The 26,981-nt window shown below is 41.8% G+C and overlaps 1 protein-coding gene across 7 annotated transcripts in view; it reads left to right on the forward strand.

The window, feature by feature from the left end:
• The first annotated feature begins 5,724 nt into the window (after nucleotides 1-5,724).
• Nucleotides 5,725-26,981, forward strand: part of FBXO25 (F-box protein 25) — a 64,147-nt gene continuing 42,890 nt past the window's right edge. For 4 of the 7 annotated variants that reach the window (XM_077812598.1, XM_077812600.1, XM_077812599.1 and 1 more), the window contains exons 1-4: nucleotides 5,725-5,830; nucleotides 15,316-15,459; nucleotides 25,545-25,657; nucleotides 26,755-26,804. In XM_077812598.1, the coding sequence (XP_077668724.1) occupies nucleotides 15,323-15,459; nucleotides 25,545-25,657; nucleotides 26,755-26,804 (300 nt within the window). In that variant the 5' untranslated portion in view covers nucleotides 5,725-5,830; nucleotides 15,316-15,322. Of the gene's footprint in view, nucleotides 5,831-15,315; nucleotides 15,460-22,061; nucleotides 22,110-25,544; nucleotides 25,658-26,754; nucleotides 26,805-26,981 lie in introns of those variants that run through there. The other 3 variants (XM_077812602.1, XM_077812605.1, XM_077812603.1) reach the window with 2 other exon arrangements.

Genomic DNA, 26,981 nt, shown 5'->3' on the forward strand with positions numbered 1-26,981 from the left:
GTCTTTGGGCTTCATCTTTTCAATTTTTTCTCCACACCATAAGGGCTAGAAACTCATTTTTGAAACGAAAACTGAGATTCTCACATAATCACATGACTGCAAGAGCTGGGGCATTCAGAAAATCACCACATTCTGTAAAATTTACAACACAGTTGAGTGACTGGCAACACTGGATATATTTTCATATTTGTGTATTTGATTTATTCAATAAATCCAAACATGGTTAGGCATGGGAATGGTAACACAGAATACCCAAATAGGGCTTGGTAGTAGAATGCTAAATTTTACCTGAAAATATTCCATTTATATATCCCTTTCTTGCTTGCATGTCTCCACTAGTTTGCTTATATAGCTCCAGTTACACATCCTTTTAGTCCTTGTTTTGGATTACACACACGCTTGTCAAGCATTCACTACACACAGTCAGTGTTCTGGTGTGCTGAACTGGGGATGGGTACCACAGTGAAAGGACAGCACATGTCAAAGTGCCTAAAGCTCTGGGATGAAGACTGTGGTTGACAACTATGCTCCTCTGTTGCAATGGCACTCTTCACAAGATGGGGTAAAGTTCGTTTGTGTGGTAAACAGAACTTTCTCAGAGCAATGGTTCTCAGCGAGGGGGATGCGTACTCTTGGGGGTACGCAAAGATCTTCCAGAGGGTACATCAACTCATCTAGATAAAAAGCACTACAGAAATCAATACAAACTAAAATTTCACACAATGACTTGTTTATATTGCTCTATACGCTATATACTGACATGTAAGTACAATATTTACATTCACATTGATTTATTTTATAATTATATGGTAAAAATGAGAAAGTAAGCAATTTTTTAATAATAATGCGCTGTGACCCTTTTGTATTTTTATGTGTGATTTTGTAAGCAAGTAGTTTTTAAGTCAGGTGAAACTTGGAGGTACACAAGACAAATCAGACACCTGAAAGGGGTAGTCTGGAAAGGGGTACAGTAGTCTGTCTTAGGGTATGTCTATACTGCAGCTAAGAACGTGTGGCTAGCCCATGCCAGCTGACTCAGGCTCACAGGGCTTGGGCTAAGATGCAAGCTAATTGCAGTGTAGACATTCAGCCTCAGGCTCCAGCCTGAGCTCTCAGACCCTCACAAGGTCCTACAGCCTGGTCTCCAGCCCAAGCTTGAATGTCTACACCGCAGTTCAACAGCCCCACAGCTAGAATTACCACCTTTGAAATGCAAAAAATCCGGCATGCCCCCACATAAGGCAAACCCACCACAACCCCAACCACAAGCCAACTCCACAAACCCCTCCTTCACAAGCCACTGATAGTGTCTAGAGAGACAAAATGTATAGATGAAGATTGATAACATCACACATCTCCTCACTCCCCCGTGACTCAAACCCTCTCACACACACACATGATCTACAACCCATCCTGGACAACGATCCCTCACTTTCACAGGCCTTGGGAGGCAGGCCAGTCCTCGCCCACAGACAACCCGCCAACCTGAAGCATATTCTCACCAGCAACTACACACCGCACCATAGTAACTCTAACTCAGGAACCAATCCATGCCACAAACCTCGATGCCAACTCTGTGCACGTATCTACACCAGCGACACCATCACAGGACCTAGCCAGATCAGCCACACCATCACCGGTTCATTCACCTGCAAGTCCACCAATGTAACCTACGCCATCATGTGCCAGCAATGCCCCTCTGCTATGTACATCGGCCAAACTGGACAGTCCCTACGTAAAAGGATAAATGGACACAAATCAGATATTGGGAAAGGCAATATACAAAAACCTGTAGGAGAACACTTCAACCTCCCTGGACACACACTAGCAGATTTAAAGGTAGCCATCCTGCAGCAAAAAAACTTCAGGACCAGGCTTCAAAGAGAAACGAAGTGAGCTGTAGCTCACGAAAGCTCATGCTCAAATAAATTGGTTAGTCTCTAAGGTGCCACAAGTACTCCTTTTCTTGTTGAGCTTCAGTTCATTTGCAAATCTGACACCATCAGCTCAGGATTAAACAAAGACTGTGAATGGCTCACCAACTGCAAAAGCAGTTTCTCCTCCCTTGGTGTTCACACCACAACTGCTAGAAGAGGGCCTCATCCTCCCTGATTGAACAAACCTCATTATCCCTAGCCTGATTCTTGCTTGCATATTTGTACCTGTCTCTGGAAATTTCCACTACATGCATCCGACGAAGTGGGTATTCACCCACAAAAGCTTATGCTCCAATATGTCTGTTAGTCTATAAGGTGCCACAGGACTCTTTGCCACTTTTACAGATCCAGACTAACACAGCTACCCCTCTGATACTAAACTTTTAACATTAGCTAAAACCCAGTGTATTGTAATGATAATGCAAATCTTTAGATCCATGGGAAAAGAAAAGGGAGCTTAAATTATTTTTCTGGCAACTCCATAAAAAACCAGCCAGCCCATTCAAATACCGACCAGGTGGTAACCCTACTCACAGCCCAAGCACCGGCAAGGGTGCCATTTAGATAGGGCAGAGGGGGACTACTGACCCACCTCCCCCGGAGTTTCATACAGGGGGTGTGCTTCCAGGCAGAGCTCTTAACTGCTCAAAAATAGTGCGGAGTATGAGTTCTGCAGAGAGGTGCTTCTCCCAGCTTGTGTCCCTGGAGAAGGGAGTCAGTGTTTTGTTTACAAACAGAGGCAGGGTGATTAAGATAAGTCAAGGCTGATAATTAAATTAAGGATCTGGCAGTCCTTAAATGAACCTGTAAAACAGGAATCCCTTGGGGGGAAATGGAGTTGAAGAGAGATACAGCCAAGCCTTCTGAGCCAACGGGGTTACATTCAAAAAAGAGGAATATATGAGGGCCATAAGTGAAAAGAAGGGGCCAAAACCTAGGGAAGGGATAGCAGTGGTATAAAGAAGTTCCCACTCTACCTCTGGTACTTATATGGCCCTATCACTGTAGTATCTGAGCACCTCACATCACATCCCCTTGGTGAGGCAGAGCAGTATCCCCAGTGTACAGATGGGGCACTGAGGCACAGAGAGACTAACAGCCAGATTTTCAAAAGTCTTTAGGCACCTAATGGGATTTTCAAAAGTGCCTAAAAGGCTACATGCTTTGTAAACCCCACTAGATACCCTAGCTACATCTTTGAGTGCTTAAAAACATTTTAAACTCTGTCCCTAAGGCACTGACCTGAGGTCATGCAAGAAGTCCATGTGGGGTGGAGGGGAGAGTAGAACCCAGGTCTCTGAGGGCTAGCTCCCTATCCACTGGACTAGCCTTTCTCTTGGCTGCATGCTGCGTAAAAGAGGCCTCTGATGGATGGGAGAAAAAACAAAAAGGCCAGTTCTCTGGGACTCCAGCACATGGTTCCAGGTGATTGGGAACAATGTCATGGTTGCAGTATCAAAAGCAACAAAGAGGTCAGGAAAGATGAAGAAAGTAAGAGAATGAGAGTCAGATGAGAGAAGAGCACTTAACTGCCAATGGGTGGCAGGTTCTGCCCCAGGCTGAGTTGTACAGCAATGCCTGCTTTGCAATTTTAGATTTTAACTGAAAACCATTTTGTTTTGTCCTTTTTTGTTCTGAGTTTGAGAAAAGGAAGGAATGAGGAAGTGTCATCTGAGTATCAGATGTGATTATACATGAAATTCTTAGGGTTTCAGCTGTATTCAGGCCAAAGAACAGAAATTTTATCCACAAAGTCCATAAAATCGACCATTATTGTCATGATTTGTGTTATTCACTGGGCACAATCTGTGCGCTCAGCACTGTTCAGAATATGCAAGAAAATGTAGTCCCTGAGCCAATGCATACAAGACGTGTAACTCTGGATAAGATGGCTCAGATATTTAAGTATGAAGTGTATAGTTATTGACCACACATGGTCACTGTGATGTTTATATCTATGAATGGAGGCACTGAGGGCAACAGAAATTTTACTTGATTAAGGACTAGAAGATTTGACCCTCCAACTTTCTTTCACAGAGAGCTGCCTAGAGCTCCTGTGCCTATTTTCCTTTCCTGCCTGCAGTGGCCCTGATATACCTCAGAAGTCTCAATTTTTTCCCCAACTTCAAAACATTGAATTTTCTTGGTGTTTGATTTAAAATATTCTCCTGTGAAAACTGCAACTCAATCACTGCAGTGTTGTGTTTAAGAGCCTTCTGGAAAGTAACTAGCCTTTAAACAGAAAGCAGTGTTGTTAACTCATGATTTTGTCATGAGTCTCATGATAACTGTTTTCCTTAAAGTCCCAGCTGCTGGAGTCAAGTGATATGTAATGATTTCAGCCTTCATTCTTTAAAAAAAAATAATGCAGTTTCTAGCCCTTGTGGCTGTGGAGAAGCTTCAAAATGTGACACCAGTGCACCTTAAAGGCTCAAAAAGAAGAATGTAAATAAAAAGAACACCAAATCTATTATTTTTACATACTCTCATTATTTTAAAGCCAATCTCATGATTTTTGGTGAGCCTGATTCTTGATTTTTGAACATTTGGGGTTGGCAATACTATGAAAATGACTTGAGAGTGTCAGTTTCATGCCTGCTAAAGTCATTTTCTAGTCTATTATTTGTAGTGGGGTAACACCCCTAGAGCCCCAAGCTGGAGCAGTATAAACTCACAGGGCCTTGCCCCAATAGGATGTTTCCAAAAGTTAAATGATCTATTCCAAGCCTGATGAACTGCAAAAATGTGATAGAAAGTAATCTAGTCTTTTCTACAATTGTTTCAATTGTTATATTCAAAGAGTTAGTAACAAAGTAAAAATATACATTAATTTTTTAAACTGAACCAGCATCCCTTAAGTGAATTGACACAAGATGTCAGAACACCTTCCTATTAGAGCTGAGTGGGTCTAATATTTATTTAATTTTCTTTCTTTATATAGGAATTGGAAATTATTATCTGACAGGAGCACTGTATCTAAGTTATTATCTTAAAAAAAAAACAACCAAGAAAGTTTTCAGGTGCCCAACTAGTGTTTGGAATCACAGTTAAAGTTGCCCCGCAATCTGAAATGGTGCCCCAGAGCGCTGGGAGGTCTGGTCAGCTGGCATGGGCCAGCCCTGGGTTTTTAATTGCAGTTTAAATACACCTTTTAGGGCAGGCTTGAGAGCGTGGAACTAGCCACCCCAGGAACTAAGGCCATTCACAAACCTCACCACCTCTTGCTCCAAGCGCATTGCTTTGTCCTGACTTTCTCTAACATAAGTACACAGACAGCAGCCTGGATAGTTCAAACCCAACAAACCGCCCCTACCAAGAGCAACCCCTCCTCTGCGCGCCCAGCTCTCCCGAGCAGGAGCCCAGGCACCAAGCCACGTGCGGGCTGGAAACGAGCCGGAGCAGAAAGGCTCTGGCAACCGGGGTGGCTCGTTACCGCCCCAGCCTTACCGCTAGGGGGCTCAGGGGGAGCCGCTGCCCCACACCAGTCACCCTGGGGCGAGGCCGAGCCTCCAGCTCGCGACCCTAGGGAAGGGGGTTTGGTCTGGTGACGTCACAATGGACCCTTAGAGAACGGACTCCCGCGGTGCCGCGGCTCCTGCTGCCTCAGAACCCGGGACACGCCCCCTGTCCCGCCCAGCCCGCTCACAGAGCGGAGCCGGGCCTCTCCGCCGCCAACCAAAACATTGACATGTGCTTCTCGCGCTCCACAGTCACGTGACGCGGCCGGTTTAGCAAGCCCGTGACGTCACAAACGTCGTAACCAATCGAAAAGCATACTTCCGGGTAGCAACAAGCGCCGCGGCAAGCGGCCAATCAGCGGGAGCGGGAGGGTGGGGACTTTAGCCTCGCTGTTAGTTCCATCATCAGCCCTGGAGCTGCTTGGGTTCCGTCAGGTGAGCGCTGCGCGCCGCGCTTCCCCGGGCCTGCCGCGGGGCCAGGGCAGCGGGAGCCAGGCCGGGGTTTGCGGGGTAGGGCTGCTGGGGGCGGGGCTGGCGCTGAATGGGGCGGGGGCCTGAGCGGGTGGGAACCAGAGCAGGAGGGGGCTGGGGCAAGAGGGGGCTGGGCTGAGGTGTGGGGGGGAGGGCTGGAGTAGGAGAGGGAAGGAATCGGGGGCTGGGCTGGGACAGGGATTGGGGGGCTGGGATGGGAGGGGCAGGGATCGGGAGGGCTGGGACGGGACAGGAGGGGGCAACGGTGTTGTTTGGATGGGGCTGAACATGGAGAGAGGGTTGCTGGGATCAAGAGGCTGGGGATGTCTAGAGGAGCAAGGAATAGGATAGCAGTGGGCTGTGTGGTTGGGCAGTGTGCGAAGTGAAGGCAGTTGGGGGAACAGATTTTTACCCTAGGTTGCTGGGGGCAGGAGTTGCTGGAGTTAGAAACCGGGTACATTTAGGAGCCTGCAGATTAGGGAAGAGGTGAATTAGAGGCATAGGCCTAGTGGTCCAGGGTAGGGAGTGGCAGATGGGTTTCTGGGTTTGAGCGAGGCAGCTGTCTGTCATGGGGAGGCATGGGAGACTTGCGATGGGAGGCCATGAAAACTCTGGGAATTCAAGGGAGGATGCTGTATTCCTTGATTACTGAGAAGGAGCCGGGGAGTGAGCAGGGCTGGTGATAGAAAATGAGGAGATGGCTTTTCAGCAGGGAAGTCCTCATGGTGCAGAGTCCAGAGTGCTGAACGGGGAGGGATGGAGTAGTATAGGATCACATCTTTCTAACTTTGTCTGATGAGGGATTTTCTGTTCTGTTAATGGGACTTTAAGTGCTGTCAGTTTCATGTGTGATGCTTTATCCACCCCACCACAAGCAAAACAATCTCAAAAATGCCTTGCAATTCTTTACTCTGTCAAGATTTCCCATTTCTTTTGAGGAAAGGGTGGAGACCCAAAAAACCCAAGAAACCAACTCTTATTTGTGCTTTCAGTGCTTGGAAACCCAGAAGCTAAACAATATCTGTTTTTTTCTGTAGTGCCAATCACTGCAAATCAAATAACCAAGTTTATTGTAAATTATCTGTTGTGTGAAGTTGGAGGGTAAGTTTTTCAGGGAAAGAGATGTGAGGAAAACAAAAATATAATGGGTCCAACATTCAAAAGTCTAGAGAACTCTATTCTTGCTGTGGTGGTGCAAAGGAGTTTTCTCCGCATGAGGTAATGAGATCATGAAAATCTCACTCTATGTAAGAGGTATTTATAATTGTATAAAGTTCATATGGGCTGGCAGCTCTTAAAACTGGTGAGTTCAGGAATAGCGAAACTTTGTTCAGCTGAGGGCTATGTTAGTAGTTTTCCAGGAGATGAGGAGGATCAAAGCGAAGGCTCAATTCTGCAGCTGGACCATTTTCTAATGTAGGGCCCTGTTGGCTCTAATTTCCTTAAATGCAGCTTCTCTTGTTTTCTGGCATATCTGTAAGAGTTTTGAGCCTGAGATGCTCCAGGAGAGAAGCCAAGTTCATAAAAGCAGATCACTGCATAGCGGGTTATAATCTCCATGGTCTATGTACAGTAACGCCCCACTTAACATCCTCTCACTTAACATTGTTTCAATCTTACATCCGTGGTCAATTACAGAACATGCTCCATTTAAAGTTGTGCAGTGCTTCGCTATAACCTTGTTTGGCTGCCTGCTTTGTCCACAGCTGGCCGTCCCCCTATCAGATCCCCTCCACGTCTCCTCCACCCCACAATGCCTCCCACCTGCAGGCAGACCCCGTGGATCAGTGCCTTCCCCCTCCTCCCCCTGCCTCCTGCCCGCGGCAATCAGCTGGCTTGCGGCATTCTGTAGGGAGGGGGGAGGAGCAAGGACTCAGCGTGCAGGCTCCCCCTCCCTCCCCTGCCGCGCAAACACCGCAAACCAGCTGATTGCTGCGGGGAGGGGGAGGAGTGAGGATGTGGCGCACCTCCCCTGCCTCCTGCCCTCGGCAATCAGCTGGCTTGCGGCATTTGAGAGGCAGGGGAGGGAGTGAGGGAGGGGGAGCCCGCATGCCAAGTCCTTGCTCCTGATCCCTCCCTACAGAATGCCACAAACCAGCTGATTGCCGTGGGCAGAAGGCAGGGGAGGAGCGGGGAGGAGCAAGGACGTGGCATGCAGAGTAAAAATGGGGGGAAAGAAGAGGCGGGTTAAGGGTGGGGGCTTGGGGGAAGGGGTGGAGTGCGTGGGCTGAGGGTTGAGCCCCCCCTCCCCCACCCCTGGTGCTTGCAGAGTAGGGGAAGCTGCTGGCTGCGCAACATGCTTCTCCTAGCCTACAGCACCTTCAGCCTCCTTGCCTGCCTCATTGTCTCCAGTGCCAGTGGGCTGTGCCTGTGTGGGGTAAGGCGGGGGTACCTCCCAACTTATAGTACTGTACTGTATGGCAAAAAAAAGTTTTCCTGGAACTAACCCCCCCCCGTTTACATTCATTCTTATGGGGAAATTGGATTCACTTAGCATCGTTTCACTTAGAATCATAGAATATCAGGGTTGGAAGGGACCTCAGGAGGTCATCTAGTCCAACCCCCTGCTCAAAGCAGGACCAATCCCCAACCAAATCATCCCAGTCAGGGTTTTGTCAAGCCTGACCTTAAAAATTCCTAAGGAAGGAGATTCCACCACCTCCCTAGGTAACGCATTCCAGTGTTTCACCACCCTCCTAGTGAAAAAGTTTTTCCTAATATCCAACCTAAACCTCCCCCACTGCAACCTGAGTGCAACGATTACTCCTTGTTCTGTCATCAGCTGCCACTGAGAACAGTCTAGATCCATCCTCTTTGGAACCCCCTTTCAGGTAGTTGAAAGCAGCTATAAATCCCCCCTCATTCTTCTCTTCTGCAGACTAAACAGTCCCAGTTCCCTCAGCCTCTCCTCATAAGTCATGTGTTCCAGTCCCCTAATCATTTTTGTTGCCCTCCACTGGACTCTTTCCAATTTTTCCACATCCTTCTTGTAGTGTGGGGCCCAAAACTGGACACAGTACTCCAGATGAGACCTCACCAATGTCGAATAGAGGGGAATGATCACGTCCCTCGATCTGCTGGCAATGCCCCTACATATACATCCCAAAAAGCCATTGGCCTTCTTGGCAACAAGGGCACACTGTTGACTCATATCCAGCTTCTCGTCCACTGTAACCCCTAGATCCTTTTCTGCAGAACTGCTGCCTAGCCATTCGGTCCCTAGTCTGTAGCGGTACGTGGGATTCTTCCATCCTAAGTGCAGGACTTTGCACTTGTTGAACCTCATCAGATTTCTTTTGGCCCAATCCTCTAATTTATCTAGGGCCCTCTGTATCCTATCCCTACCCTCCAGCGTATCTACCTCTCCTCCCAGTTTAGTGTCATCTGCAAACTTGCTGAGGGTGCAATCCACACCATCCTCCAGATCATTTATGAAGATATTGAACAAAACCGGCCCCAGGACTGACTCTTGGGGCACTCCACTTGATACCGGCTGCCAACTAGACATGGAGCTATTGATCACTACCCGACAATTGAGCCAACAATTGTTGAGCCCGACAATCTAGCCAACTTTCTATCCACCTTATAGTCCACTTAAAGTCGCATTTTTCAAGAACATAACTACAACGTTAAGTGAGGAGTTACTGTTTCTCAAATAAAGATGGGTGAGAAGCATGTTGCAGCATTTTTAGCTAGAGCTAGACCAGAGGTGGACAAACTACAGCCCGTGAGCCACATCTGCCCCGCAGGACCCTCCTGCCCGGCTCCTGGCCTGGGTGGCTAGTCCCTAGCCCCTCCCTGCTGTTCCCCCTCCCCCACAGCCTCAGCATGCCGCGCCGCTGGCACAACGCTCTGGGCGGCCGGGCAGCGCAGTTGCAGAGCTGCGACCTGACCCGGTGCTCTGGGCGGCGTGGTAAGGGGGCAGGGAGCGGGGGGGGTTGGATAGAGGGCAGGGGAATTGGGGGGGGGGGTGGTCAGGGATTGGGGGTGTGGATGGGATTGGGGTGGTCAGAGGGCGGAGAACAGGGGGTTGGATGGGGCAGGGTTTCCAGGGGGCAGTCAGGAAGCGGGGGGGTTGGATGGGGTGGCGGGGGGCAGTCAGGGGCAGAGGTTCTGGGGGCAGTCAGGGGACAGGGAGCAGTGGGTTGTGGATGGGATAGGAGTCCCGGGGGAGCTGTCAGTGGGCGAGAAGCAGGGGGGTCGGATAGGAGGCAGAGGCAAGGCCACACCTAGCTGTCTGGGGAGACACAGCCTCCCCTAACCGGCCCTCCATACAATTTTGGAAACCCGATGTGGCCTTCAGGCCAAAAAGTTTGCACGCCCCTGAGATAGATAGATATTTTCATCTTGTGCAATATTAAATGTTCTCTTTTTTTAATAGAAAAACAATATTTTTGTTCTCTTTTTTTTTTTTAATAGAAAATTCAGGTCATCATGTGCTAATCTCACATGGAGTTATTGACTTTCTGTGGCTGTGTCTCACTATGGCTTTCTCCACAAGAGTTTTATTGCTAATTAAATTAGTTGTTTCCTAGTGATTTTTTGTTTTGTTTTGTTCCACCCGGGAAGTATAAATATGCTTACTTGCCCTAAACATGGGAGGTCATAAAAGTGTAAGAAAGAAGGACCTAAGTGATCCAGATTCTAGATACAAGTTTCTAAAGTTTATGTAGGAGCAGCAAAAGTATTGTCTGATGTGTGCATTTGGCTGCCACTTCCATTAGTATTTTTAAAACCTTCAATCCAGCTATCAGTTTTGTAGGGGGTAGAGAAAACATTTACTGAATTTTTATTTCCTAATGAAGACTTTCATTTCAGTCCCATTGGTTTGCAGGTCATCTTTAAGGCTATAAAGTAATCAAGAGTTTATTGACCATGTATACTAAGGCATGTTGTTTTGAAGCAGACACAACTTTTATAGGAGTGTTTATGCATAATTGTACTGACTCACTCTGACTGACTCAGTCTCTCAAAGTTCAAGAGCTTAAAAAAAGAAAAATTAACTTTTTTTTTAAAAGAATTGAATTTATTCGCTATTTTACTAGGGTTTCACTGATAATCAGTTGTTCCATTTTATATCCTTCCCGTTTGATGTAAAATTTGAATGACACAGTTTTAAGTTCAAGTCCTACCCATATACTTGCACGCCTGCTTACCTTTATGGATGTGAGGAAGCCCATTGCTTGATATGGGAGGGAGGAGGGAACAAACCTTTACATTTATTTGTGGAGAAAACTATGGTAATCCCAGAAGCCAGTGCAGCCCTTTGTCATCTTTAGAGTCTTTAATATCAATACTTCTGCTGCCAATAAAGGAAATAAGTTAAACATTAAAAAGAGAGTTCAATTTCTTCTTTTTTAAAACAATGTGATGCTAGTAGTAACTAATCAAGCCCTATACAAGATCACAAAGCAATACTTGAATCTCTCTATATTGAATTTCTTTGCTGCCTTAACATTCCCATTCATGTTCTTAAATGTCTTCATAACTTTAGTGAGACTATTCACATGCATTCCATCCAGTCTGTAATGACTTTTGATGCTCTGAACTCCTCCCATGTTGTCAGTATCTTTCTGGTAATGAGATGCCCAAAAACAAACATTAACTGGTGATTATTTTGTCTATGTTCCAGTTCTTTCTGTAGCACTTAACACATTGACTTAATGTAGCTGGATCTATTTTTTTTCCTTTGACACTCTAGTGGCATAGCTCAGATGGTGACTGTCACAAACACCTGAACGCCAGATATTTGATAAGAAGGATAAAACAGCCTTTTATAGGAACAACATTGCCTTCAGTGCAGCACAATGTATGCAGTTTAAAGAAATGACTGAAACACTCTGCCTTGGAGAGAGATGTACTCCTGCGGACAGATTTAAAAATTGAAGTTCACCTACTAGAAGCTGCAAGTGAAGAAACAGGAGAAATTAAAGGCAGAACTAAAAGTAGGAACATTGACATTAATACAAGATGGTTTGAACATGAGAAGCGTCCTGATTAAGGCTTCTGATTGTCCTATTTAATGCTATTGATTTTAGGGTTTCCAGCCCTCCAGGATTGTCGTGGAGTCTCCAAGAATTAAAGAGTAATCTTTAATTGAAGATTATGTCATGTGATGAAATCTCCAGGAACCTCCAACCAAAATTAGCAGCCCTAATTGACTTTCTCTCTCTCCCTCTCTCCTAAAAAACAAAAAACAAACAAAAAAACCCTACAGAATATTGTGTCCAGATTGCCATTAAGGAATCTAGGAAAATATAATTGCAGCTTATGCCATTTGCACAACCTATATTATGAAGTTGTTCAGCACACTATTTAACACTCATGGAGGAAAATATGGGTAATGCCTCCCGCATAGAACAGTTTAATATTTTCAACCAAAACATTTTCCCATTAGAAAAATGAAGGGTGTTTTATTAAACAAATTTGAGGTGTATGATCCCTTGCAAAAATTAGGAAACATCAAAATGGAAATTTTTCACTTGGAATTTAAATTTTTTGTTTGGTTTTCAGGTTTTGAAAATCAAATTTATTTTTTTTAGCGTTTTGGACTTTGTCTTTTCCGTTTCTCACCTTTCTTTTTGTTTTCTTTCCTACTGAAAACAATAAAATGAAATCTAGACTTTTTCTTTTTGCCATTCTATAAATTTTCAAACCTTTTCCAAAGTTGGAGAAATTAGTGGCAAAAGGAAAAATGAAACAGAGTAAATTTGCCACTCTGTCAAAGAAAGAGAGAAAAACAAATCCAATATTTAGAAAATTCATTTTTTTTTCAAAAGTATTTTGTTTAAAATTTTGGAATAAAGAAGTTGTTCCATGTCTCAAAACTCTTTTTCATTTTTTTACCAGATCTCTATAACAGATTGTAGAATTTCAAAAATATAAAATAAATATAACCCATCATCAGCCTCATGTTTAATTGACCGAATAAAGATATTAATGGCTCAATTTCCTTATGACACATTAGAACTCTCAGGATGATTGTGTCTCTGTACTAGTATCCGGCTGTCATAAGTGTATTGCAATTCATATGAAGAGGCTTTAATCACAGCTCACGTTAAACAGTAACGAGCTCTACAGCGAACTACTGCATTTAAAAACATAGCCAAAGGATGTTTTGGAGCACCTTACAATTTGCTAATGCTACTGTGGGACTCTCAATTGAAATCTGGCTTGATCTGGTTTGCAATGAAGAACTGGAAGTATATATGACAACACTGAAAATATATTAGGAAAAGGCGTTGAACTTTTCTATTACTTAGCCAACATGACTGATCTCATAATAAGAGACTAAAATGTGGTGTCTGGAGCATAATCCTGAGTAGAACTGGCCAAAATTATTTGGTCAAAACAAAAAAAAAAAAGAGAACTTTGGAAATGTCAAACCAAACATCAAAATGAAACATTTCAAATTTGGGGGCTAGATGTTTAAGAGCATATAGGCATCATTCACAAAACCCAACAAGGAGGAGATGGTGCCACCCTCTTAATACCCAGTAGCCCAGTGGTTAGGGAACTGATGTGGGAGACCCAGATTCAGGTCCACACTCTGGAGCAGGGACTTGAACCCAAGCCCCCACTTAGGGTGCATAGTTCCTTCAACCAATTTGGTGCAAAATTGTATAAGCAAATTCATGGAAGCCAGGAGAGATGAATTATAATTGTCAGTTTTACAAAATCTGCACTTCTGTCCAGCCATTTAGGGCATGTTTACGCTCCCCCGCAGTGTGGACTAAGACAGGGATGGCCAACCTGAGCCTGAGAAGGAGCCAGAATTTACCAATGTACATTGCCAAGGAGCCACAGTAATATGTCAGCAGCTCCCCATCAGCTCCCCCACCCACCTTCCCCCAGTGCCTCCCACCTACCAGCAGCCCCGCCAATCAGCACCTACCCCTCCCTCCCCACACCTCCCAATCAGCTGTATCGGCGTGCAGGAGGCTCTGGGGGAAAGGAAGGAGAAGCGAGGGCACTGCAGGCTGAGGGGAGGGGGCGGGAATGGGTGGGGTGGGGGCAGGGCCTGTGGCAGAACCAGGGATTGATCAGTGAGCACCTCGTGGCACATTGAAAAGTTGGCACCTGTAGTTCCAGCCCCAGAGTCAGTGCCTATTCAAGGAGCCACATATTAACTTCTGAAGGGCCGCATGTGGTTCCAGAGCCACAGGTTGGCCACCCCTGGACTAAGGGGATGTGAATAGCTGTGCACGCAAAAGTGCTGCACTATAACTCCCCTCTGGCACTGGAAGTGCAAACTTAAATGTCCCAAGGGGACCACACAGAGGAATTACAGTGCAGCTCTTTGGTGCGCACTGCTGTTCACACCTTCTTAGTCCAAACTGTGGGATAGTGTAGACATAATATTAGTATTTAATTGACTGGGAACTCCTGTGTTTCACTTAAAGTTCACAAACGTTTTATTTTGAATAGTATACTTTTCTTTGTATGTCTCAGGAATAAACATCCACTGAATCACATAGTGTCTTTTGTTCATAAATCTTTCATAGATTTTTCACTTTTTTTTTTAATATGGGGAGGTGGAAAATTCCCAAGATTTATTAGCATGTAGTTTTCCATTTTTTGTTTTTGTTTCTAATTTCTTTTTATTGTATTGTATCCTCACGTGTAGTAACTCCAATTTACTATCTTTCATGAAGTTCTCTTACTTCCAGAACAGTAATGATCTCTGACCTAACAATCTCCTGTTCATGCATTTTACACATGAAGGAAACACTTCATTTCTTACTGCAGGTATTTTGAAGGGAACCTGGGGTTGAGAGAGGTGGGATTTGGGTGTGTGCCCTCTTGCTGATTTATTAAATAACTGAGTTTAAAAAGTCCCCCACAATTTTCAAACATATGTGCTGCATTTGTGCCTTAGAAATATCATGAATGTCATGTTTAATCTTGCCTGTTTTCTGGGAGAGAACTTGGAAAATCAAGAATTGTAGATTGGAAACTCACTAACTCCTTAACAGAAGGAGCTTTTGTATCTTTAACAAGTTTTTCTTTCATCTTTTTGACTTGTTTGCATTAAATACATGTTAACAAAACAGCTCTTAAATTATCTGAATAAAAATCATTTCCTTTCTCAATTTAATCAGCTTTCAGTTCTCTTGTATCTTTGTCAAACTTACTAGTTCTCCCTCTCTTTCAGAATTCTAGCGGGGGGGAAGGTACATGACTCCTGAATTTCTAATGCAGTAAAAAGTTTGTTTTATAAAATTGCAGGTCATCCTTTTATGCATCACAAAGGAGAAAAAGGAACAGCTTTTTCTTTGCCAGACACTGTTAACTGTAGAAACCTAATTTTTCCAAAACTTGATTGCCCTGTTTAAAATGGGGGAAGGTGGAGTAATGAATTAGGAAGTGTGAGGGAGTTTCTGAAACATTTCCAGGAATATTTAAATTTAAAATATACCTGTCACGAATAAACTACTTATTGCTTATAGGGAAACCATGCCATTTTTGGGCCAAGACTGGAGATCTCCAGGATGGAGATGGATTAAAACAGAAGATGGTTGGAAAAGATGTGACTCCTTCAGTCCAGAACTTGAGGATGAGAGCAGCCAGCTCAACAACATCAGTCACACTGTGTAAGTTTCAGAACAAAGATTAATAAAATTCAACCAGGAAGTAGGAAGGATTGTGTTCATAGTTTAAAGTTTGCTGTAACAGGGTGTGTCTTATTCAAACTGAAACTTTTTTTGTGTTCCGCACGTTCTTCTCATCTGCACTTATTAGCAATGCAGAGCTGTAATCACAAGCACCTTGGACAGGGAATGTCAATCAGCATTTTGATGAGAGGAAATTATTTGAAACTCCAACTTTGGTGGGGGGGGGGCAAGGAAGAGGCTCACTTGATATGTGATTAATTCTTATATTCAAAATTTATAGTCTCCTAGAATAATGGGAAAACATTACCATAACTTTTAATCAATATTTTAAGGAAGATGATATGATTATCTAGAGTGTAGCAATTATACGAGGTAGTTGGTAAAATTTACTTCTTTTTTTTTAAGTAACATCTGTCCACCTTGCGGTGATGTTCACTTGCCAAATGGCTGCTCTAGATATCTTAGTAAACTTGGATAATTTACGTACTTAATAGTATATTACAACTAAAAGGTATACAACTTTTGCAAGACTTCTAGTATTTTCATGTGTCGGGACAAGGTGGAATAGGGTGTTAGTTTAGCATCTCTGGAAAACTGGGGTCAAATTTAGCCACTGTTACAAGTGAAAGTTGATGGCCTCATAATAGTCCTTATTGGAATGTTGCCCAGATCAGAACTGCTAGGCAATATGTCATGAATGGCAATTTTCTCTTAGAGCAGTGGTTCTCAACTCTGGTCCACCACTTGTTCAGGGAAAGCCCCTGGCACACCGGGCAGGTTTGTTTACCTGCTGCGTCCACAGGTTCGGCCGATCGTGGCTCCCACTGGCCGCGGTTCGCCGCTCCAGGCCAATGGGGGCTGCAGAAAGCGGCGCAGGCCGAGGGATGTGCTGGCCACCCTTCCCGCAGCCCCCATTGGCCTAGAGCGGTGAACCGCGGTCAGTGGGAGCTGCGATCGGCCGAACCTACAGATGCGGCAGGTAAACAAACTGGCCCGGCGCGCCAGGGGCTTTCCCTGAACAAGCGGTGGACCAGAGTTGAGAACCACTGTCTTAGAGAGACAATGTGGTTGAGATAATATCTTTTATTGGACCAACTTCTGTTGGTGAGAGAGACAAGCCTTTGAGCTACACAGAGTTCTTCCTCTGACCTGAAGTTTGTCTCTCTCACCAACAGAAGTTGATCCAATGAAAGATATTACCTCACCCAGCTTGTCTCTCTCTAATATCCTGGGACTGACATGGCTACAACTACAGTCTTCTCTTAGGACAGTAATTGAAATGTATTCTACGTAGGAGCACTACAGATTAAGATGCTTTAATAGTGCAGTGTGAAGCTTTCAGAACTCTTGCCCACATTCAGTCTGATTCTAGGTACCATTGTTTGTATCTGACTTATTTACCAAAGTCATCCTCAGACATCATTGATAGGGTTTTCAGGATTCAAATGTTAGGCATTAAAACCCTGGTCCACCAACTTCAGTGGTAGCCGGAAGACTTTCTGTTAACTTTAACTGGCATTTGATCAGACCCTAATTTAAAGCTGCCACTTTGTGCCTTTAACCCATACGCAAACATCATTGATATTACTGGAAATTCTCTGCAATGAGTCAAGCATGCATTTGGCTCTTGAGATCCATTGAGAAATAAACCTGTTTAATGTGTTAGTTAATTTGAGAGTGGAATAGTATATATTGCAAATTTTAGTAAACTTTTATGGAATAAATGATCTGTCTTTCTGTAGTTCTGTTCCTGCTGAATTTATATTCGTTCCTTTCCCCCAAAATTAGTCGGAGGACAGTGCTCTTGGTTAGGACCTGCAGTGTAACCAGTTTATCATCCTGAGGAAAGGGAGCATACAGTGTTCAAGTCATTAGTTCATTGAAAATGGCAATTAATGTACGAATGAGCACAGTATGTTAATTGATTTGGGTGTGGAAAAAATAACTGAAAAGGTAATTTATTAGCAAATATGGAAAACCTTGTGTCGATGTGCACCCTGTGCTCTAAAAATGCCTCAACTGGTCATGTTTCAGACTAGCAGCTGTGTTAGTCTGTTTTCGCAAAAAGAAAAGGAGTACCTGTGGCACCTTAGAGACTAACCAATTTATTTGAGCATAAGCTTTCGTGAGCTACAGCTCACTTCATCGATGAAGTAGTGAGCTGTAGCTCACGAAAGCTTATGCTCTGATAAATTTGTTAGTCTCTAAGGTGCCACAAGTACTCCTTTTCTTTTTTCAATTGGTCATGTGCAAAATGCAATCCTAAATTGTTGAGTGACCAAAGAGTGAGTTCTATGCCCATCTCTTTTAAACCCGTCTTGAGACTTGCCTACATCTCAGACGTTGCTGCTTTCTACATACCATCCTTCTCTCTGTGCTTAGCTATCACAGACCTTTCTGTTTTTTCAGACAATTTCCCTAGAATGAGTGTGAAAGGCTCCTTTTCTGTAACTGCTCTTGTTGTCTGGAACAGTATTCGGTTATCCTTTCATCTTATCAACTCTTGCCTTCAGATATCTTCTGAAACAGATCCTTGCTCCTTTGCCTGTATCCCTTAAATAATAGTTGCAGTTGAAAAATAAAAACAGGAGACTTAACTCTGTGGCATTTTGTGAAAGAGTATATGTAAAGTTATGTAATTCTTATGACCTACTTGTAGAGATTTCTTTGTGTTAACTTAATGGAAGTTTCTTAGTACTATACATATGAATTATATGTTTCTGTTCTTGTAAGCAAACATTTAAATTGTCAAGGACTTTGTTCTGTTTGTATCTTCATATTTTATTTGATTCCAGTGTTGACTGGAAAAAAAACCTTAATTTCTCTTTTTGTACTTAGTTTCCTCTTCACAGTTAGGAAATGGTCCAGCTTGAGCTCTTAGAAGTCTATTGATCTTGAAATTCTATAGCTTTCTTTTCAAAGGAACTAATCTGCTGCTATTTGAAACATTTTTTCTTAAGTATCTGTTAAACTTAACATGAAACTAGATATAGTTATAGAAGGATAATTTTAAGTTTTTAAATTTCTAAACAGACGCTGTGGTGAATTAGGACACTTCCAAGTGATTGCATATGAAATACTTAGAGTTACTGTGGACTTTGCATCTGTTCTGTAATAATTTGTTGAATTCCCTTTAAACTTGAATGTCCATCTATAGAATTCCATTCTCACTGTTAAACACCGTATATGTAATTATTTGTGCAACATGAAACCATACATCCATTTTTGCTTACTGGTTCTACTATAGCACTCTAAGCTCCTTTGAAACAAAAAAAAAATACAGAAATTGAATGACAACTAATCCCATCAACCCCTTTTTACTTTAGAAAATGGAATGTAGCACTGAATGAGGAAGAATAAAGCTTGATAAAATGTGGGACAATTAATTTCAGCTAATGGAAGTAGCATGTTGTAAGTGGTCCTTGAGTAGTATTATATTATACTGCATCCATGAATATGCTGTGTGCTTTCTTTATAAAGGGACAACTGTGCTTAGCAGTCTAACTGTTCCTTTGCAGTCTGTGTAAGTGGGTAGGCAAGAGCTATACTTCTCATTTTAGACAGGTTTCTAACAAGTCTATTAAAAAAAAAAAGTCTATTCTCCAAAAGTGGATTTACCAAAAATTTTTTTAAAAAGTCTACAATAACACTAATTATAGTACTTGGAAGTTTGCTGGCTTTGGGGAACATCAATTTCAAATAAGAACTTTTGTTGGTTTTTATATATAAAATTCAAACATAGTCTTTCAAGGACAGTTACTATGTAATGGTAATGGACTATTTCCTTAGGCTTAAACTGCAGTAAAAGGTAATTGCGATGCTATTTCCCTCTCTCTAAAATCCATCACTGGGAGAGGAATGGAAGTGTGTGCGGGTGAGTGAAGTTGTTTAACTTGCTTTGTGAGTCTGTTTCTGTGACTTGAATTTCTGCAGGGCAAAAGCTAAACATAGTTTTTGCTGTGTAGGACAATATTTCTGGTGTTAAAAAGATCTTCATCTAAAAGCTTCCAGTGTCCTGTGTTACGTCACTTTGATAAAAGACAGTTTAACACTCAATGCTGGATTTAACTATTTAGTATCAACAAATAGCTATGGATTGATGTAATTTAATGTTTGCCTTTTAATGCCTAGGCATGGGTTGTTTTCAAATGCACTTTTACTTGCCCTGGTGACTTACAACATCTAGGCTATTGCTGATGCTTCTTACATCTAAACTGACAATGAAAAATAGATTCATATGGCAAACTCAGCTGTTTTAATATAAATGAATACTCATGAGTGGTATAAGCCTTGTATACACTTTTTCTGTCAAAGAATGATGCTGGGGAAATAAAAGCAATTTTACTCATTGTTGAGCTTCAGTGCCCTATAGCAGTGGTTCTCAAACTAGGGCCGCCGCTTGTTGAGGGAAAGCCCCTGGTGGGCCGGGCCAGTTTGTTTACCTGCCGCATCCGCAGGTTCGGCCGATCGCGACTCCCGCTGGCTGCGGTTTGCTGCTCCAGGCCAGTGGGGGCTGTGGGAAGCGACGTGGGCCGAGGGATGTGCTGGTTGCCCTTCCCGCAGCCCCCATTGGCCTGGAGCGGCGAACCACAGCCAGTGGGAGCCGCGATCAGCCGAACCTGCAGACGCAGCAGGTAAACAAACCGGCCCAGCCCATCAGGGGCTTTCCCTGAACAAGCGGCAGCCCTAATTTGAGAACCACTGACCTATAGCTTTAGCGATTCTGTTTATCTACACAAGGTTGGCTGCCTTCACAGTGAAAACAATCTTAGTTATCAGTGTTTTGTAAAAGTAAGCACTCTTGCTTATCTTTATGTCTTTGTATGGTTAGCGTTGCTGTTTCCTCTAGTTATCTGCTGACCTGGAAAGAAAAGCCTTACTTTAAGAAACTGCTTTGACTTTATGCTGGGCTCTGGAGTTTTTTTCTCAGCTTAAAAAAAAAGATTTTTTAATGTACAGGTGAGTAGTTTTTTTCTTTGGTTCATTGGCTTTTTTTTAAAAAAAATATATAAATGTGATAAAAAGAGGAATGGGAGCTGGAGGGACTCTTAATTTTTTGCTTCTTGAGAGTATATTAAGTATGTAAAACCATTGCAAAACAGCATGATCAGAGCTTCTAATATAGTTCTTCAGATAATCTTCTTGGGTCACCCTCTTATCACTGGACTATATATACATCATTTAAGGTTGTGACAATTTGGGGAATCTGTTTATGTAGGACTTATGAATTGTGGTGGTAGTTGTACTATTAAATGCCTCTATGCAGATGTGAAATCCACCATTTGGTGACACCTGTAGCATGTCTCTCCCAGACTAAGTACAGTGGTAGATTGTTAGTCTGTAATGGTCACCTATTTAGGTGGAAGCACTTTGGTACAATGGGTTGGCTGAAGCCTAGGAGAACCAGTTCAACCATTTTTCTCTGCAGGAGGGTGGAGAAGTGGAGAGAAGAAAATTCACAGCAGTTACAACAAAGGAACCAGGTGCTAGTGGTGAGACATATAACTATAAACTCAAGAGATTCACTGAGACAGGAAGCTTTGTGCAGGAGATGGGAAGAAATTGGTATGCTTTTGTGGGAGGGTTGTGTGCGTTTGCGGAACCAATCAAGGTAGATAAAGCTAGCTGACCTAGGAACGCTCCATGATTTTGGAGAGACCCATGAGCTGCAGGAAAAGGATCCCAAACACTGCAGAAAGCTCTGGCCAGGCCCAAAGAACTCTCTAGAGTGGTAAGGAACCTGAAGCAGGGAAAAACACACGGGTGTGTTCATTTTTTTTTTTATAGATCTGTATATTTGTTATGCCACATAAGTGAAGAGTAATGATATTTGATGATCTTGTACAATGTCTGTCTGTTTGCTTTCACTATTTTGTACCTCTGAAGAGGTAAACTGCAAACCAGAAGAGGAGATTCTGAGAAACACTCAAAAACTGCTGGGGAAGGCAATGGGAAGACAACACTAGTTGCAGGGCCTTAGGCAATTGGACTGCAGGATTTCCACTATAAAGAGTGGTGTCAGACATGAGGTCTGCACCTGGAGTGCAGGCCTAGAGGCTCAAAGCCTGGGACAGTGCCTAAGACAGGGGTTCTCAAACTGGGCGTTGTGACCCCTTAGGGGGTTGCAAGGTTATTACATGGCGGGGGGTAGCGAGCTGTCAACATCCACCCGCAAACCCCGGTTCACCTCTAGCATTTATAATAGTGTTAAATATAAAAAATATGTTTTAATTTATAAGGGGGTATATAATATATAATCAGAGGCTTACTGTGTGAAAGGGATCACCAATACAAAAATTTGAGAACAACTGGTCAAAGCTCTGCCTAACAGCATCAAGCTAGGGGCAGGTGGGATTCAGGGTTGGATCTCCTCACAGCAGTCTGGTAAGTGTCCAGGTGGGGGAGCTCAACAAAATCCGTGGCAGGTATTCAAATGTCTATCAATAAGGTAGATATTTTATTGGATCTATTTATTTGTAAATGCCTTTACTCTCTTACTTGTGTAACTTAAACAAAGTGATTTTTTATTTGTGTTTTGACATTAATGTATAATATTACATTTCCAGTTTCTTGACTGGCTGAAGCAGTCTCATATGATTTACGATTCAACATTATTGGCTGTAAAATAAGTGAGTAATTAAATAAATCAGGCAATAAATTCTGCACTTGATCAGAATTCCTCCTTTTAAAGTTGAAAGTTATCTGATATGTATTGTGTCTCTCATTTGATCACGCTCCAAGAAGGATTTACTACCTTAAAAGTAAATACAGCTACTGGTTTTTCTTAAGCCGTAGTTATATAAAAACTAGCCTTCAGTCAGAAATTTCCCTTCTGCAAAATAACTCTCTAAGTCTTTGTTTTGGGGGAATTGTATCACCATCTTGCTAAGTTTTCTGTGCCTTAGACATAATTGTAACACCTTTGCTTTAAAATAAATCACAATTTAGCACAATACATATGTGCTGTAATTCGTGTTAACGTATTCAAATAGTGGATGAAACACTTAGATCAAGGCATAAAAATGTGCATTGTGTTACAAAGTAAAGAGGTTTGTATTAGCATTTTGTTCTTTGCATTTAGCAGAGCAGAAAACTTTTTTTGTAAAAATTTATTTGAAAAATCAAAATTTGGAAAAATTCAGCTCTAGGGTCTACAGTGTTTTTTCTCCTAACACCCTATTGATAGTTCTTTCATTAATTGTAGAGAAGATAAAAATAATCCAGGATTTGGGGGGATATAAAACTTGCTTTAGTTGTTACCAAACACTTCAACTGTTTTTTTGGCAGGGAAGCTTAACTGTGTAGTGAATTACTGTTCAAGAATAGACTTTAAGGTCCATTATGGTACATGTTTCTATATTACTGTTATACTCTCGCTACCTGGTGTGTGTGTATATATATATACACACACGTGCGCACGCGCACACACACAAAGTTAGTATGTGAAAGTCAAAATACATCACTAAAATTAATTTCCCACCTCAACAAAAGCATGGTAATTTTTAAAAAAATGATTTTCCTGTTTTGGTTACTTCATAGGGACGTATTGGTGCAGACATACATTGTTGAGGATAATGATATCATTTTGCAATTAGATTGCTATCCCTCCAAACCCACCCCACCCCCGAAAATCTCTAGTACAATAGCACTTTCCTCAATATTGTAGAGAGAGCCTAAAATAACTAATGTTGTGATCCTAGTCAGATAATCTCTGCTACAACGATCACTTCACTGAAAGCTTTGCTAAATTGTAGCAGTGGCGTTTCAGTTGTATACTGTGTTTCTGTGACATTTAGTAAATGGAAAAAACGTATTCTCATCAGTTTTTCCTGCAAGAGATCATGTTCCCTTAGAGTGCCAAAGCTTGTTACTGGCCTTCCTCAAAATAATATATGTGAATGGAAGAAAAGGGAAGTTGATAGTAATGAGAAACTAAGAATTCTAAAAAATGTATAAAGGAAGCAAATGGATACAAAGATATGTATGGTTGGTAGAATTAAAAACAAATAAGGAGTTCAAGTATATTAGAAATAAAAAGAATCCTAACAATGGTATTGGTCTATTACTATATGGAAATCATAGAATTATCAATAATAATGCAGAAAAGTCTGAAAGGGTCAATAAATATTTCTCTTCTGTATTTGGTGGGGGGTGGAGGGGTATGTAGTCATAGCTGATATATATCTGATATCACTCTTTCCATTCCACTAGTATCTCAGCAGGATGTTAAACAGCAGCTACCAAAGTTAGACATTTTTAAAATCAGCAGGTCTGGTAACTTGTGTCCAAGAGTTTTAAAAGAGCAGGCTGAGGAGCTTACTGGACCTTAATGTTGCTTTCACTAAGTCTTGGAACACCAGGGAAGTTCCATAAGATTGGAAGAAATCTAATGTTGTGCTAATGTTTAAAAAAGGTAAACAGGATGACCCAGGTAATTATAGGCCTGTCAGTATGACATTGATCCCAATCAAGATAATGGAGCAGCTGATATGAGATTTGATTAAGAAATAAAGGAGAATATATAATTAATGCCAGTCTGCATGGGTTTATGAAAAAACAGATCCTGTCAAACTAACTTGTTACCTTTTTTTTATGATAAAGGAAACAGTGTGTTAATTTTAATATACTTAGATTTCTGTAAGGCATTTGATTCGGTACTGCATGACATTATGGTTAAAAAAGCTAGAATGATATAAAATTAACTTGGCACACATTAAATGGATTAAAAACTGGCTAATTCATAGATCTCAAAATGTAGTTGTAAAAGGGGAATCATCTTTAAATGGTGTGGTATTAAGGATGTTGAGATTGGTTCTTGGCCATACGCTGCTTAACATTTTTACTAATGACCTGGGAGGAAACATAAAATCATCATTGATAAAGTTTGCAAATGACTCAAAAATTGGGGGAGTGGCAAATAATGAAGATGACAGGTATCTTACACAGAACAATCTGGATCACTAGGTAAGCTGGGTGCAATAAAACAATGTGTTTTAGTATGACTAAAAATAAATGCCTACATCTAAGGACAAAGAATGTAGGCCGTGCTTTCAGGACAGGATACTCTGTCCTGGGAAGCAGTGACTCTGAAAAAGATTTGGAGGTCATGGTGGATAATCAGCTGAACATGAACTTCCAATGCAGTGCTGTGGATAATGCAATCCTTGGATCCATAAATGGGTATCTCAAGTTGGAGTAGAGAAGTTATTTTACCTCAGTATTTAGCACCGGTGCAACCACCGCTCGAATACTGTGTCCCATTCAGGTATCCACAATTTAAGAAAGATGTTCATAAATTGGAGAGATTTCAGAGAAAAGTCACAAAAAAGATTAAAGGATTAGAAAACATGCTTTATAGCGATAGATTGAGCTTCTTCCATCTATGTAGCTTAACAAGGAGAACAAGAAGAAGTGACTTGATTACAGTTTATAAGTACCTACATGGGGAACAAATATTTAATAATGGGCTCTTCAGTCTAACAGAGAAAGATATAACCTCATTCCAATGGCTGGAAGTTGAAACTAGACAAATTCAGACTGGATATAAGCTATGCATTTTTAACAGTGAGGGTAATTAATTATTGAAACAATTTTCCCAAGAGTCATATGCTCCAGGAACACAGTGGTTCTTTCTGGTCTTGGAATCTGAGAACCTTGATATACTGCAGTGGTTTCCAGACTGTAGTCCATGAGCCAGTGGTGATCTATGCGCACACAATAGCGGTTTGAAGAAAGGTGCTTGATCATATGATGCTGGCTCCTCATTAGTTTCTCCTCCTAAATTACACTTTTAAAAGTTTTAAATATGTTCTTAATATTAATTTCCTATGGAAGTTATTACTGTATTTGAAACAAGAATACTACACAATCATGAAAATGAGAGAGGAAGTGCTGAACATGACAATTTCTCTGCTAAGATCCCTGCTGTGGTAATATTTGGGGACCACCTGACATGATGTTCTCTTTAAATTGTGAATTTCCAATTGACAGAGTGAGGTGCAAGCCCTCTATAGTTAAATATTTATCATTAGATGGTTCTTTAATTAAATGTATGTTTATTTCAGCATCTTAGCTGATGATGATGATGATGATGAAGAAATATACAGAACTGAAGATTGTGAATTTGCAGCCAAGAAAAGGAAAAAAGACCATTTTCGGAATAAATCAAAATCACAATGTAAGACTAGATTGCTTTTAGTTCTAGTTTGGAGGATGTTTTATAACTTTAAAGTATTTAAATATTTCTATAAAGCTTACTCATAAGGGCATAATTCACTAATCCTTGTTAGTACTGCTTCTACAAACACTCAGTATTAATAATGCATACATAAACGATACAGCTTTTCTAAACTACTCTATCATTAATCAGCAAGCATGAGATCTTGATGATCCTAATGAAAATACATTTGTGAATTGTGATACCATTCTAATAATCAGAGTCTACTGATGCTGCTTTTACTTTCTTTTTCTGTTTTTTTCTTTAAACTGAGGTTCTTCTGAATATGTAAACTTACTTTTTAGTTACTGTCTTTATAAGTTTAAGCTAATCTTATATGTAATTTTAATTCAACTTGTCGGTAGTGAAACAGCTCTTGGAAAAATGAATTTTTATTGAATTTTTTTTTTCTTTACTTTTAATCACAGCATCTAGAGTACTTAGTGATTTAAAAAAAAACTGTGGGGGGATACAGTTATTCACAATCCTTGAAGACACAGATCATGGAGAGACAGAAAGGGGCATACAGAACACTGAGGGTGGAGGTAGGAGGCACAAATTGCTCAGGGTTGAGGGGACAACACGGGGGAACCCCAGGGCACAGAATATTCAGGGGAGACAGCAGAATATGTGCACAGAATGAGGGTGGGGTCCTGTAAAACATGCGATCATGTAATTAAAACTGTATCCTAATGTATACTCACAAGAGGACAGAACATAGGTTGCTGGTGCAGCCTAAAATCTGGAGTTTCCTTACTTTGAATGCTTGGCTTTGCAACCTAAATAGTTTTCTTTTTGCTTAGTTTTTTGTATGTGTAATTTACTACATAGGATAAAATTTTATCCAAGTGCCTAAGTCACTTAGGTACTTTTGGAACGGTTTATCCATCAGCTGTTTCAAACTTTTGTAAGTAGCCTTCATTAAAACTATCTTAAAAACCCCCTCTCATTTGCAAAGAGTTTTATTAAGAATGATACATTTGTGTAACTTTTTATTTAATAAATATTACCCAATGTGCTGAAAGTTAAAATTGTTACATTAATTTATTTGTTTTTAGGTTTTTATCGTGAAAAATGGATCTATGTTCACAAAGAAAGCACCAGAGAAGTAAGTGTCCTGTGCTGTCTTGCAGTCCTTATTTGCTGCCTGATTACATGTGGTGTTTAAGTACACATCTTAAACCTTATCTTCACTGCATGCTAACCTCATACTCAGCTCTGGGTGCCCCCCCACCCCCAAACACATTCAGACAATCTTACAGTGGGGCAGCCATCACACTCTGAA

The sequence above is a fragment of the Eretmochelys imbricata genome, chromosome 3, assembly GCF_965152235.1.
Source record: "Eretmochelys imbricata isolate rEreImb1 chromosome 3, rEreImb1.hap1, whole genome shotgun sequence".
In the NCBI taxonomy this organism is placed as follows: Eukaryota; Metazoa; Chordata; order Testudines; family Cheloniidae; genus Eretmochelys; species Eretmochelys imbricata.